The sequence below is a fragment of the Anguilla anguilla genome, chromosome 2 (genome assembly GCF_013347855.1).
Source record: "Anguilla anguilla isolate fAngAng1 chromosome 2, fAngAng1.pri, whole genome shotgun sequence".
Classification (NCBI taxonomy): Eukaryota; Metazoa; Chordata; class Actinopteri; order Anguilliformes; family Anguillidae; genus Anguilla; species Anguilla anguilla.
Window position 1 is genome coordinate 17,192,716 of NC_049202.1, and position 12,673 is coordinate 17,205,388.

At 43.9% G+C, this 12,673-nt stretch overlaps 2 protein-coding genes across 2 annotated transcripts; one reads left to right on the forward strand and one right to left on the reverse strand.

Annotated features, from left to right (window-relative positions):
* Window positions 1–777: 777 nt before the first annotated feature.
* On the reverse strand, window positions 778–4,965 carry avpi1 (arginine vasopressin induced 1). The gene is made up of 3 exons (XM_035407278.1): window positions 4,724–4,965; window positions 3,523–3,852; window positions 778–2,570 (listed from the first exon to the last, which is right to left on the reverse strand). Exons 2-3 carry the CDS (start codon window positions 3,837–3,839, stop codon window positions 2,321–2,323), a joined length of 567 nt encoding a protein of 188 aa, XP_035263169.1. The 5' UTR covers window positions 3,840–3,852; window positions 4,724–4,965; the 3' UTR covers window positions 778–2,320.
* Window positions 4,966–6,961: 1,996 nt separating this feature from the next.
* Window positions 6,962–8,565, forward strand: LOC118221863 (MARVEL domain-containing protein 1-like). Its single transcript, XM_035407279.1, has one exon. The coding sequence runs from the start codon at window positions 7,291–7,293 to the stop codon at window positions 7,777–7,779; it is 489 nt and encodes a 162-aa protein (XP_035263170.1). The 5' UTR covers window positions 6,962–7,290; the 3' UTR covers window positions 7,780–8,565.
* The last annotated feature ends 4,108 nt before the right edge of the window (window positions 8,566–12,673 follow it).

The following is a 12,673-nucleotide window of genomic DNA, read 5'->3' on the forward strand; positions in this document are numbered from 1 at the left end:
ACCCATATTCCATGCTGTGCAGACAACAGCTATAACTGTTTTTTACAGGCTTCAAATATTGTGATCTGGATAGAATTTTTGAATGCTTCAGTTGTTTCCCTTCATTTTAAAATGGTGGAAGTTCACGAGCCTCAGGCCATTTCTGCTATGAGATTTCATATAGTAGCTCAAATGGCCGTACAAGCTGCACCCTCTCACTCTCTGATCGACTCAGTGGATAAAGACCATTTGCTGATGGCCTACAAGGGTTCTACCGAAAGGACTGGTGGAGAATTGAATTGCTGCAGTGCACATATCCAAAAAGTCCCAGCAGACTGATCTGCTAGATGAAAGTATCAAATGCTAACATGCACGCATTTCTCGATTATTTTTTTTTAGCCGAAAGTAAACTCATCAGTCAGCAGAGTAGATGACTACATGCATAGTAATGCCAGGCAACTGGCAAAACAACTGATGCACAGAAACTGTCACACTGCCTCGACCAGTGCGGTTCCTCCCTGAGGTCACACCGTTGCCACATCTGATTAGCACTGCTGTGTGGTTGTCATGAAGCGCACGGTTACCCTCCGCCCACATCATAATTTGCATGCCATCACTGACGGTACACAAAAGGTTTGCAGTACCAAAAGCAGCAGTCTTCAGCAAAAGAAAAAAACAGTATGAGGTCTGCAAGACACAAAGCTGACAATGCTTTTAGTGTAAACATTTTCAAAATTGACAAAGGACATAACTGTTTTTGTATAAGCCTGATGTTATGCAACAGCAGCACACAGTCCCAATGTTTAAAAAAAACACAAACTTTTAATTGGTAACAATTTGCAATAATAATGACATTATCTGTACACGCAAGTTTGGTTTAGTATTTCCATTTGCAATGATTTTAGAGTTTTGAGATTTAGAAAGAAATACACGTCACTAAGAATAGAGCCTTTTGTAAATTGTCTTTTTGCACATGGTTACACCATACATTGTTCATGAGGGTTTTATATATATATATTTAATGACCTTTATATCTAGAATATGCCCTCCCAACGGAGAAGTGTGAAGTAACAAGCTATAATTTGTATGTATAAAAGGTTCACATATCCTGAATATAGATTAAAATGTCTTTTCAGAAAAATCACTCTTGACCCATGCTTGACAAAGGTTTAAAAAAAACCCAGTATAACTCACACATATACATATGTATGCACATATACACATTGTATTCTGAGTTGAAACGGGCATGCTTGTTAAGCAGAGAGATTTAAGGATGAAGACCATGGCTAATGGTAGTACACAGGAATGCTATTTGGCTACATGTCTGTTCGCTGTCTCTTGGCTCTGTTCCAAACTGACTGGTCAAAGTGGGTCTGCCTTCCTTGAAACATGCTTTTTTTTTAAGGATAGGGAAATCTTGCGACGATGCATTTTATGAGGACAGTCATCCACATGCCCCAGTGACCCTATGTTTGCTGTAGGGAGGGTACTGCCATATCCTGGGGAAACAGACTGTGGTTGTGATATTTTTTTTTTGCCATATTATGCGGATGCTGACAATTCTGGTAAAAACAGGACGGCACTGTAGTTTCAATTCCTGGCTCGTCAGCTTTGCCATGTTGTAAAAATCACAAGATGCCTCCTTGAGGCAATTGGTGTTGCAACAGCTGTTTATGGCAACGATAACCAATTCCGTTTCAGGAGATGCACCGTCCTGTAGGTTTTCACTCTGACCCTACGAAAGCACACCTCATTCAAAAGCTAGAGATCTTGTTGTGTTGCTAATTAGTAGAGTCAGGTGTGCCAAATTAGGGTTGAAACAGAATGGTAGATCTCCAGGAAGAGGGTTGGTTACTACTGGTTTAGGGTAAACAGATGTGATCTCTGGCAACCTAACCATGATAGGGTAAAGCTGCTTATGGCAGCCATGATGTGAACACCAAAATATATTTTCAAAACAGTCTTCACACTGTTCTCTCTCTGTCTTATCTTTCATTGCATCTTAAGTAGTAGATCTGCATTGTGCTCAAACAGCAAACTATTGGCTACATTGTGAACAGACTCAGGTTTAGCAGCTGTTTCCTGATCATGGAGACAGTACAACATGTGAGTGTTTTAAGGTGCCATGTTAATAAACACCCTCCCCTGCAAATATTTCATTGAGGGTCCTTTAGTGTCTTTGTGCAAGGAATACCAGACCAGCATGGTGTCCTGTGCTCAGTATACATGTACCTCCTGAACTGATCATAAACCTGGGAAATTGGCTCCACCCCTCCCAGTCCTTGCTCCTCCCACTTTATCTCAGTCTTCTATCGTCTCATTCGGTGCCATCCTGTACCTTTCAGTGCAGTATGCGATGAAGGTACCGCTCTGGGTTCCTCTCCCTGCCCTGACTTGCGATCCCGGGTCTGCTCCACAGGGAGCTAACTGGGGCGTTCTGGAGCCGTTCAGAATCTATATGTCCTTCTGCCAATGGCTTGTCCCCTTGGCCCCCAGGCACACCCCCTGGGGCGGGGTCGGGCCTACTGAAGGGACTGGGCTCCACCTCTGTGTCCTCATCACCAGGGGCGGCCACGGACGCCTCGTTGATCCTGGGGACAGAGGTTACACATGCTAAGCAGCTGTCCATTACAGTCCTTACACTGTATTTGTTACTGGTTTCATTTTAAACGATGGGCATGTCCGACCACACACCCTCTCTTGTTTAACATTCGTCAGAACAACCCTGTGGGCCCGTTAAAACATGCCCATAAAATACCAGCAGGACTTTTCAGAAAAACACAGCAACACATGCAAATGTAGGCTATTAAATGTACACCACTTTGTTCATCTAAATACCATGTGCTTTGATTATTTTTTAACACAAAAATAAAACGGCATTCTGACAAAGTCTTTCAGAATTTGATTACCAAATATAAATGTGTGTAACCTGTTAACAATTCATTCACCAGTGAATTATGGCCAAAAAAGGCTGCTGACCTAGCAGTGTTTTTCATCAAAACAGAAACACAAAGCCTAGTCCTTCCCCACTGACCTAAATAAATTGCAAGCATCTAATTCTGTCCTCTACAGCTAAAATCATGAGACTCTCACGTGCTTAAGCTCACGTTCATGTCATTGTTCTGTGTTACTATAGTGATAAGATCTCTGGTTTTGGGAACAAGTTGTACTGAAAATTGTATTTGATTAGCTTTGTACATGGGCTTTCCAAATTCAGTCTTAGGGACCCCTGTGAATGCTTTTTTCCCCCCAGTGAAATGGATTAAATCTATGAAAAAGGCTACAGTACATACATCTGATTGTTTGACAGTAGAAATTACACTCAAGTCCTAAAGGAAAAAAGACTGACACTGTGGGAAAGGAAGGGCTCAAAGCAAATGGCAAGGATTTAACCCTCATTCTGAGTAAATAAAATACATAAACAAGGAAGCATGTGATACACATTTGCAATGACCTCATCAACAAAGACACATAGAAATGCAGTCATTTGAATGTTGCGGCAGCACCAGCTCAGAGAAAGGGATTCCACATGGCCTCGCTCACCTGAGATGGCCGAAGGCTTGGAGCCACTTGGACCCCTGGGGGTCGCGGGCCCCCTCCACCCTGAGCCTGGTCCTGCGGCCCCGGGCCCTCAGGGCGATCAGGGCCTGGGCCAGCTCCGCCGCGTCGCCGTGGCCCCACACCAGCTGCGCCCGCTGCTCGGCGTCCTGGTCCCCCGCGCGCTGGAAGAGCCGCTGAAGCTGCCGCAGGTTCACGTCCCGGAAGATGTTGGGAGAGCCGGACTTTCGGCTGCGCCGCTCCGACACCCGCCAAAACTGGGATGGCCCGGCTACCGTGGAAGGCGGGGTGAGGTCCTCCATCCCAGAAATAAGGCTGGGAGAGGGGGGAGGTCCAACAGTTTAGCTGAAAAGTCCAACTACTCCACCAGGTTGGGCCTACTACCACAGAACACTGTCACCAAATCACCTAACCAGGACAGCGGGTGGAGATTAGCCAGTGTTTAAGGTCAGGGTATCCACAGTCATGTGGGACAATGATGCCTTATCCCGTGGCTTTATCGACTCTGTGCACACTGCACACTTGCCACTGTATGATCAACACAAGCTGTTGGTCTTTAACTTTGTTTATAAACCAGCTTAACAGACCAGGCAGGGAAGAAGAACCTACACTTTTGCAGTCGATGTGAACCAGGATTTAACCACAGCCCTGTACCGGCTGCCTAATGCCAGTGTGTAGACTGGCAGTGGACAAGCATGATGTACTATGACATAAAATAACCACGGGGTATGGCCTTTAAATTATATCAAATAATAAGCGAGCAGGCAGGAAGAGGCCAAAACCGGTCTGCTTGTGTTTGTTGTAAGACTGGCAAAAGAACCGACTACTGACACAACGCCGTCTCTGTTGGGTCATATTCTGGGGAATGATTATATTCCTGATGCACGCACACATAGGCGCATTTATTAATTTATTGTGTAAGATAGCATTCTGCAATGGAGCAATAACCTAGACGTTAAATTTCTAATCAACATAAAGCTTCACAGCATGCCTTTTAACATCGACTCTTTGTAACATTTTACTACCTCCGATTTGCTGAGGCTTTTGGAAGCCAGAAAACTGCAACATGTCACGCCATTTGTTATAGAACTAACCCAGCTGTCAATTCTATTTAGGTTTAGCGAACTAACCAATAAACCACCACCAAATGCACATTACTAATTCGTCTTAAAGATGCATTTCTTACCCCGTATCCACGGAGTTCTAGGTACCGCCGATTGCTCCGTGTTTACACACTTTATCTGGTCTGTGCCAACGTTACAGAAGAATAACCGTATGTTTAAAGCGCGCCTCCGTCTGCAGCTTAGGTTCGGCTGTTGGCAACAAGGGCGTACATTTTCATTTTATGAGTGCAATAATGTCCAATGAGAAAAAACAGGATCCGCCTATGGGCGTGTGTTAGGCTTTTTTCAACCATCAGGCAAATCGGAGGCGTGGCAGAATATTCACATCCTCCTAGCTACGTATTGAGATGTGTAATCCACCATTGACGTCAATGCCCCAGGCTCTTACCTCAGTGTGATATGCGGTGAGAATGAGGTATTTATGCAAGAGAAGAAAACGCCGCAGTTGTTTACTCACGTGTAGTTTATCTGTAAACTCGCCCACAGCCATAAATATAAGGAGGTGTATGACATGTGCACACATTACTATCTCAATAAACATCACAATGTGACCATGTGACCTGGCACAGGAGTGTGTTTGAAAAAATACACGGAGTTGGGAAAGTATAAACGTAACATTAAGAATTGCCAAACCAGATCGCTTGCGAAATCTACGGTTTTCCGTGAGCATTAATCCGTTATTGCTCCTTTACAAAGGGATGGTATGGAAATATATAATTACTTGATGGGTACAGTCGTATATAAAATTTACTTGGTATAGTCTGGTTTTAATTTAATTTCACGTTTAACGGTTTCTCTTGACCATTCCTGAGGGTCACCAGCTCCTTAATTTTCATTGCATTGGACTTGTTATCGTTTCCTTATCCGTGGTATCAGGTGATTTTACGCGATCTGATCACTGGCCCTTAGCACAACCTTCCTTCTCATCCGTGAGTTTGGGACCTTGCAAAGGTGAAGTTGCAGGGGTCAGGGAGGGATCTTTTTGCAGTGCTTTGTGACAATGCAACTGTAAAAAAGCATTATTACAAATTCATGTGGATTGACTGACTGACTAACAGATAGATTGGTCAATAGATTTGTGAGGAAAGATTACGCATGCATTGGCGGCTCTATGTTTGAGAGGAGGGTGTATTTGTGTTATTGTGCTGAGATGAACGATGATGGGAGAGCGCATGGCTTTGAGGACAGTATGTATTAGCGCAATTAAAGCCACATTACAATGACCGAGAATAGCTGTATTAGCCTTAACTGCATCTTAATATGAATTCAATGACAGTAAGGTATCAGGTGATAGATGAAACGCATTTCTGTAGATATAGGCTATGAGAGCATCATGCTGATTTAGACTTCCTTCTGGAGGAAGTCCTGAGGCTGATTTAGAGCTGGCTTGGACCGCTATCTTTGATTCACTTTCAAGTTGGCATCACAGTACGTATGTTCTGCTGCTGTTTGAAAACATAAAACAGATTTGTTTATTTCACTGCCTCTCCTAAACATTTGGCCACAGAGACAAGCTTCTTTGTGTGCCTCTATCCCTTGTCAGCATTCACAACACATTTTGTGTATCATTTATTTAATAGAAAATGGTGCAATCACTCTTTTTTTGTCAGCTACAAAACTTTGACATCAATAACAGATTAATAAATTACATAATCTGAAATAAGTGTTGCCAAATGAAATTAAGGGACGCTGAATAGGAAAAGGGAATTATTTTTTTTAAAAGCAGGTCAGTGAAACTTTAATGAGGAGCAGAGAGCCAAGCTGAGTGAAACTTCATTCAGGAGTTATACACTGAAGAATCCTGTGCTTGCACACAGACACACACACACAGACACACACACACAAATGAATGTGAATCTACACAAAACACATACACATGTAATGTGCACAGCTACATGTAGTTAGACACAAAAATCACAAAAATACACGCACATGCATTTACAAATATGCACACGCAAACTTGCTTCCACAAAGAAACACACACCATCACAAATAAAGGGTGACACACATCCAAAACTACATCAAAAGAAATGTGCATGCAACACGGAACTGCACACGCACATGTAAATGTACACACACCCACAAACAGTTCTGCATTCATTCATACACATAGAACCATGCAGGCACACAGATAAACATATAAAGCATGCTACACATGCACAAAACTATATATGTGCATCCAGAGACACACACTCACATACAATTATATAGGCACATATGCTAAGGCATAGACACACATGTACCGAACACCAACCCCCCATTTCCTGTGGGGAAGTGTTACCTCGCAAGAGGATGGAAGGGAGGGAGGAGGGTGAAGGGGGAAAGGGATTCAAATTTCAGGCCAGCCCTCACCCTCATAGCTCCCTCCCCCCGACCATTTGAAGAAAGGGAAGGAGCGGCCACAGAGGAAATGGAAGAGACGAAAAAAGACAGGCTGCAGATTTTCAAAAACCCGCAGGCTGGAAGTACGCCTCTCTCTTTGCTCTCTTCCGTCTCGCGATCTTCCTTTGCCTTTTCCTCCCACCTCGCTCGAGGCCCAGCTCGACGCTCTCGCGAACCCTTCCCGACCCCATCCCTGCCTTGAGAGAGGAAGACGGGAAGAGGAGCGCCAGTCCGCCACATCGGGGAGATGCCCCCTCAGCCGCAGGAGAGGAAGAACTTCCTGGAGTTCTTGAGGAGCCCCTATGGGGTCCTGAGGGTGCTGCAGATAGTGCTGGGAGCCGGGCTGTGGGTCACCATCGCCGCCAACAAATACGAGGGCTCCATCCACTTCGTCCTGTTCGTGGCCGTGCTCTTCTGGCTGCTCACCCTGGCCCTCTTCTTCCTCACCCTGCTGGACAAGCAGGACCTTGTACCCATCGTGGGCGGGGAGCGCTGGTTACTCAGCAACCTGGTTCACGACCTGGCAGCCACCGCTCTCTACCTCCCGGCCATCGGGATCATGATCTACAAGACGGAGAAGAACGAGTACTGCAACCTGGAGCACTACAAGCACTACTGTCTGTACAAAGTATACCTCGTCGCCTCGGTCTTCGCCTGCCTCACCGCGGCCGCCTATCTGGTCTCCGCCATTTACGGCTCCTGCAGGAAGTGCAGGGGTCAGCAGACGCTCGTTTGATGTTCTCTAATCGGGAACAGGAGGACACGGAAGGGGGGGGGGGGGGGGGGGGGGGAGAATGGTTTGGCTTGCTTGGCTTTCGCACTCTCAGGAGGAGAAAAAAAAAAAAAAAAAAACCTATCCAAGCTAAGAGAAGGAGGTTACTTATCTGCTCAGGCAGGGAAAAGTTGAATTTTTGGAACCAAAAAAAGGTGTGTCTTCTGCTGTGGTTTGTCACTGCCTCTGACCAGAAAGGTTTGTTCGATATTTGTTTCAGTAAATTAATGCTATCGTTTTAGTTACTGTAAATGTGTACATACAAATGTTATTTGTATGTGTTTTTTATAGATCTCTTCTGATGTTTAGGAAAAGCTGTAGAGCTGCAAAAGTGTGAATAGTTTTGGTGAAATGCTAGTAATTAGTTGTGATTACACTCTGTGAAAATGTTTGTGGCTGTGCTTGCTTCCATTTTTGACGCAAACATTACATGGAAAAGAAAATGGACTGTCTGCCAAAACCAGGGGTGACAATTACCAGTTTGCCTGATCTCATACAACCATGGACTTTATTTTAGTGCCTTTGTAGTGCTCTCCAACATGCTGCTGGAGAGAAAGGGGGTAATATTAACACTGTAAGATTTAAAGTGGAACAACATGAACACAATGAAATGTGTGATGAATAGTAGACACTGTCATTCGTTTTTCAGTGTCTCTGTTTTCTCGTGATCCTTTTTCATCAGATGTAAAATCGAAAACAGAGTGTAGAATAAACACAAACTCTCTGAACTTAAGAAATGAGATGAGCCAACTTTTTGCTGTTGTCATTATTCTTTCACCACGGCTTATTGCTTGCTTCCTGTATGCTAGCTAAAAGCAGTGAGGTCAACCTGCACACAGATCACTTGCTGTATGTGTCAGCTGTGCCAAAGGAGGGTGTGCAAGTGTATGCACTGCCACAGCTGCCATTAAGATGGCACAGGGAAAGGAAGGCATTGGAGCGGGAGGAAGAGACAAGTTCTTGCAGGTACAATAAAATTTGCAGTGCCTGCTGCTCAATTCTGGGTACTATTAACATTCCACACAGTGGGCATGGCGTATAGGGCATGAGGCACATAGTCTTCGCCCTGTAATTAGATCCCAGTTAAACCCACCAGTTCAGACGAGCAGCATCCGGTGTGCTCGGGAAGCCAGCGGAAAACCAGCAGAGAGAAGGAGACTCAGCCAGTCTGGAGGGCAGAGGAATGGGGGAGGGGAAGGTCTCTAGGGATGTGGGGGCTGGGGGAGTGTGGGTGGGGGTGTGGGTGTGTAAATATGTGAGAATTGTCTCTTCCTATCCAGGTATTCTGGAATCCAGCAGTAAATGGCTATTGCAATTTAGCTTGCTGTTGTTCCAAGAAAAACAACTAATGCTATGCCTTTCTACTACTGTTTAAAATGTGTGCCTATGGGATATGGGAGACTTGAAATGAAGTTTCAGGTATATGCCCAAATTAAAAGATTAGGTCTGCTTTGCAACAAGGAAAAAGATTATAGTTCAGTGGATCCGGTGTTTTCCACTGGGAATTCAAAAGGAGGAAGAAAAATGCATGCATGCACACAATATGGAGGTTTTTTAGGGCAAGTATGGTGCTGCAGCATGTAAACACACCTGGGTATGTGTCTGAAAGACCCTTAAGGGCAATGGAGGCTAATGGGACTGGGCAGCAGAGGGGCTGGAAGATCCCTCCACCCTCCAACCAGCAGCCACCCCCACTCCAATCTGGTAATCCCATTATAGCCTCTCAGAAGCAGCTTTAATGCACAGATGCTCTGGGAGACCAGCAGTCATCCTCCTCAAAGCTGCTAGACACACACATACACACACACACACACACACTGCACATATGCACATACTCCCACATACTGCCTCATTCACATTCACATACTGAATACACACATACAGTTTAGAGCTAACACACACAAACTGTTCAGCAGGTTCGGTGGAGGGGTGCAAAGGTACAGTTTTGTTTGACAGGAAAATATATTTATCCCTGCAAAATAACAAAAGGAGTGATATCTCCTTCCACAGCCACAGATCCCTGCTAAAGCTTTTAACACTTACATTTCAACAATCAGCGAATCTGATATCCCCACTCAGCTACTTATCAATTAGGTTTTGTCATGTTGCATTTGAGCTATGTTTACTGCACTTTTGATTTCAAGCTGGAACAAAGCCTGGAGCCATTTTATTTACCACTGAAAGGCTGTTGGCATCAGCGCTCTGATAGTTAGAGAGGATCATGCAGTATCAAATGAATCATTGGCTGGTGCTCTGCCACCCCTATCACTAGTTCCCCCATCTCTCTGTCATAAATTAAGTAGCCACAAAAGTGTAATCTATTTCAATTTAATATGTATATAACTCTTCTGAATTTGCTGCTATAAGTGGTAGCATACATCCTATCTGAAAATAGAGGCTTTGATTGGCATTTACTATAATTAACCTGTAACCTGTAACGATGATTGAGTTTGTGTATAAAGATTGCTATCAGGCATACCATTTCACTGGCAATTGCAGTATGCCAAACTGTTGGATTTCTTTTGCTGAAAAAATATTTTTTCAAAAAGATCTTTTCTGAATGTGCTATTCTCTCAGGCTATGTGCCTCTATTTTTAACTTATAGGGTTGAAATATGATTGCAATTCATTTCTTCAGTCAACTAGTAAAGCCTTACAAGGACAGTCTTATGAGCATGTTCACAGCAGGAGGTTTTGCAGTCAAAGCTTGGTTCTCCAGCAATTTCCCAGCAGTCTTCCTTCCCAAAATTCCACACATTCACTTACTGATTAGATCATTGGTCTCTGCATAGATATCCAACAGAAATAATATCTGACACACTTTTTCTCAATCCAGGATACATATTTTTTCTTCTTCATTGGATTGTTGATTTTCTAATGATAACATTCCCATCTACTCCCAAAAGTGTGTCAACTGCCTTCACAGAACAAAGCTAATTAGGTTTTCTGCATTGACGGAGTGAGTGTGAGAGTGAGAACAAGAGAGAAAGAGAGAGGGGAGGCAGAGAGAGACAGAGAGAGAGAGAGAGAGACCGGGTGAGCGGGGCTGGAATTTAAACTAACCAGCCTGTTTATGGGAGCCAGTGAAGTGGTATTTGCACTACCCTCTCTAATCTGGGAAACCATTTCCTGCATTGACCAAAGCCCAGAGCAAGTGGCTGTTCCCAGATACAGCACAAATACTCTGTAGCCTAACCAGATGGTCAGCTCCTGCATATCCTTCTGTCTTCTACTTCATAACAATGGAAGTTCTGATTGTTTCCTGCGCTGTATTAGATTTTATGAATATTCATGAAAAAGTGTACACATGGACAGAAAATCCATCACACTAGCATTGCCGTTGATTATGGTGTTTTATAAATATTCAAGACATGCACATTTTGATATTGGTATTTGCATTCATGACATTTCCACACAGGGGGAACTTTTAATATTAGGAATACAGAGTGGAGAATCAGGTGGGTCTATAAAGTCTGTGGTGACATTGCCCTAGGCCTCAGTGCTTTGCCACACATCTCTTTCCCTCTTTGACCACGTTGCCACTTGGAGTGTGATCTGGAGTCCTGGGCATTTACTTACATGGGAAGACCATGGGCAGCAATTCCAAGCCCTGATGCCAGACACATTGTATCAGTGTAGGAGAGGGAGGGAGGAGCCTCAGGGCCAATCACTGATCCAAATCAAGTATAACGGATAACTCTGGGGGATAGGTCTTTTGTTGCTATAAGACACATTCCAGAGGGCATCCTTGGCTACAAACTAGGAGATGTTGAATGGTTATGGGGTGGAGGGAGTTGGGGTGCCATTGGTGCTAATGAACAGCCTCTGCCTTTATCAATCTGTGTCCTTCTTTTCCACTAGAACAAAACATCCACTGAAAATGCACGACATTGCCATTTTTATCTTCACTGTATGACTTTTCAGAAACAAAAAAATTGTACAATGTGTTGCATGAACACTGCGACCATTTTATTTGACTGCTTGTTTTGCAGACAATGTATGTAAAACATACCCGAAGAACATTCTACTGCAAAACAGGGAAAGTGCATCTGCAGGTTTATTGAGAAGCTGCTCTGTCCGGTCAAGAGGTTACTGTTTGCAGAATCCTGGAGTCACTGAGCTGAGACAAAAGGCTTTGAACACCATTTCTTTCACGTTAGCATGTAGGATGTCCCCCCTACAAATTGGAACAGGAGTACAATTTTGGACAGTTGGAAATGCTAACGCCAGCAGTGTTGGATAGTATACTTCAGCATGACTCAAAGCATACATTTATATGTACTACAATACAGCACACAGCTGGAGAGCAGTATGACAAACACGGACTCAAAAGTGATAGTACACCTCAGGCGAATGGCCCAGGGACAAACTGTTTGGAATATCTGACAAGGGGGTAGGGGTTGCCATAGAAAAGGATTAGCCGGAAAGTTTAGAACAAAGCTTGATTGTAAGAAAACAACCATTTTTTTTTCAGTCAGAATGACCTCTTTCCACCTTCCTCATGGAAAAGAACACAACTGTCACAGTGAGTTTCAGTGAACCCTTGGATAAACTAATGCACAGTGGTATACTGACTCTATTTTCACTTAATCGGCTCTCTCGGAAGCACATTTTCAGGGAAAAAAAGGCCCTGAGCTCGACTGAGTGACTTCCCTTCCCTAGGACAGGAGAATCAATGCTTGATGGGAGAGACCAACACAGTAAATGATTTACCAACAGCACTCAGGGCTCCTGATTACAATGCCTGGTTATATGCAATGACACTGAAATTCTCAAAAACAATAAACTGATGGACCCTCATCCAATGGATTATGCAAATATAAATATAACTGCTTCTTTTGCACTTCTGATTAGATGCT

Coding starts and splice junctions, on each gene's coding strand:
- LOC118221863 (XM_035407279.1), top strand. CDS start 7,291: ATGCCCCCTCAGCCGCAGGAGAGGAAGAACTTCCTGGAGTTCTTGAGG.
- avpi1 (XM_035407278.1), bottom strand. CDS start 3,839: ATGGAGGACCTCACCCCGCCTTCCACGGTAGCCGGGCCATCCCAGTTT. Junction 2,571..3,522: donor CAAGCCTTCGGCCATCTCAG/GTGAGCGAGGCC, acceptor CTCTGTCCCCAG/GATCAACGAGGCGTCCGTGG.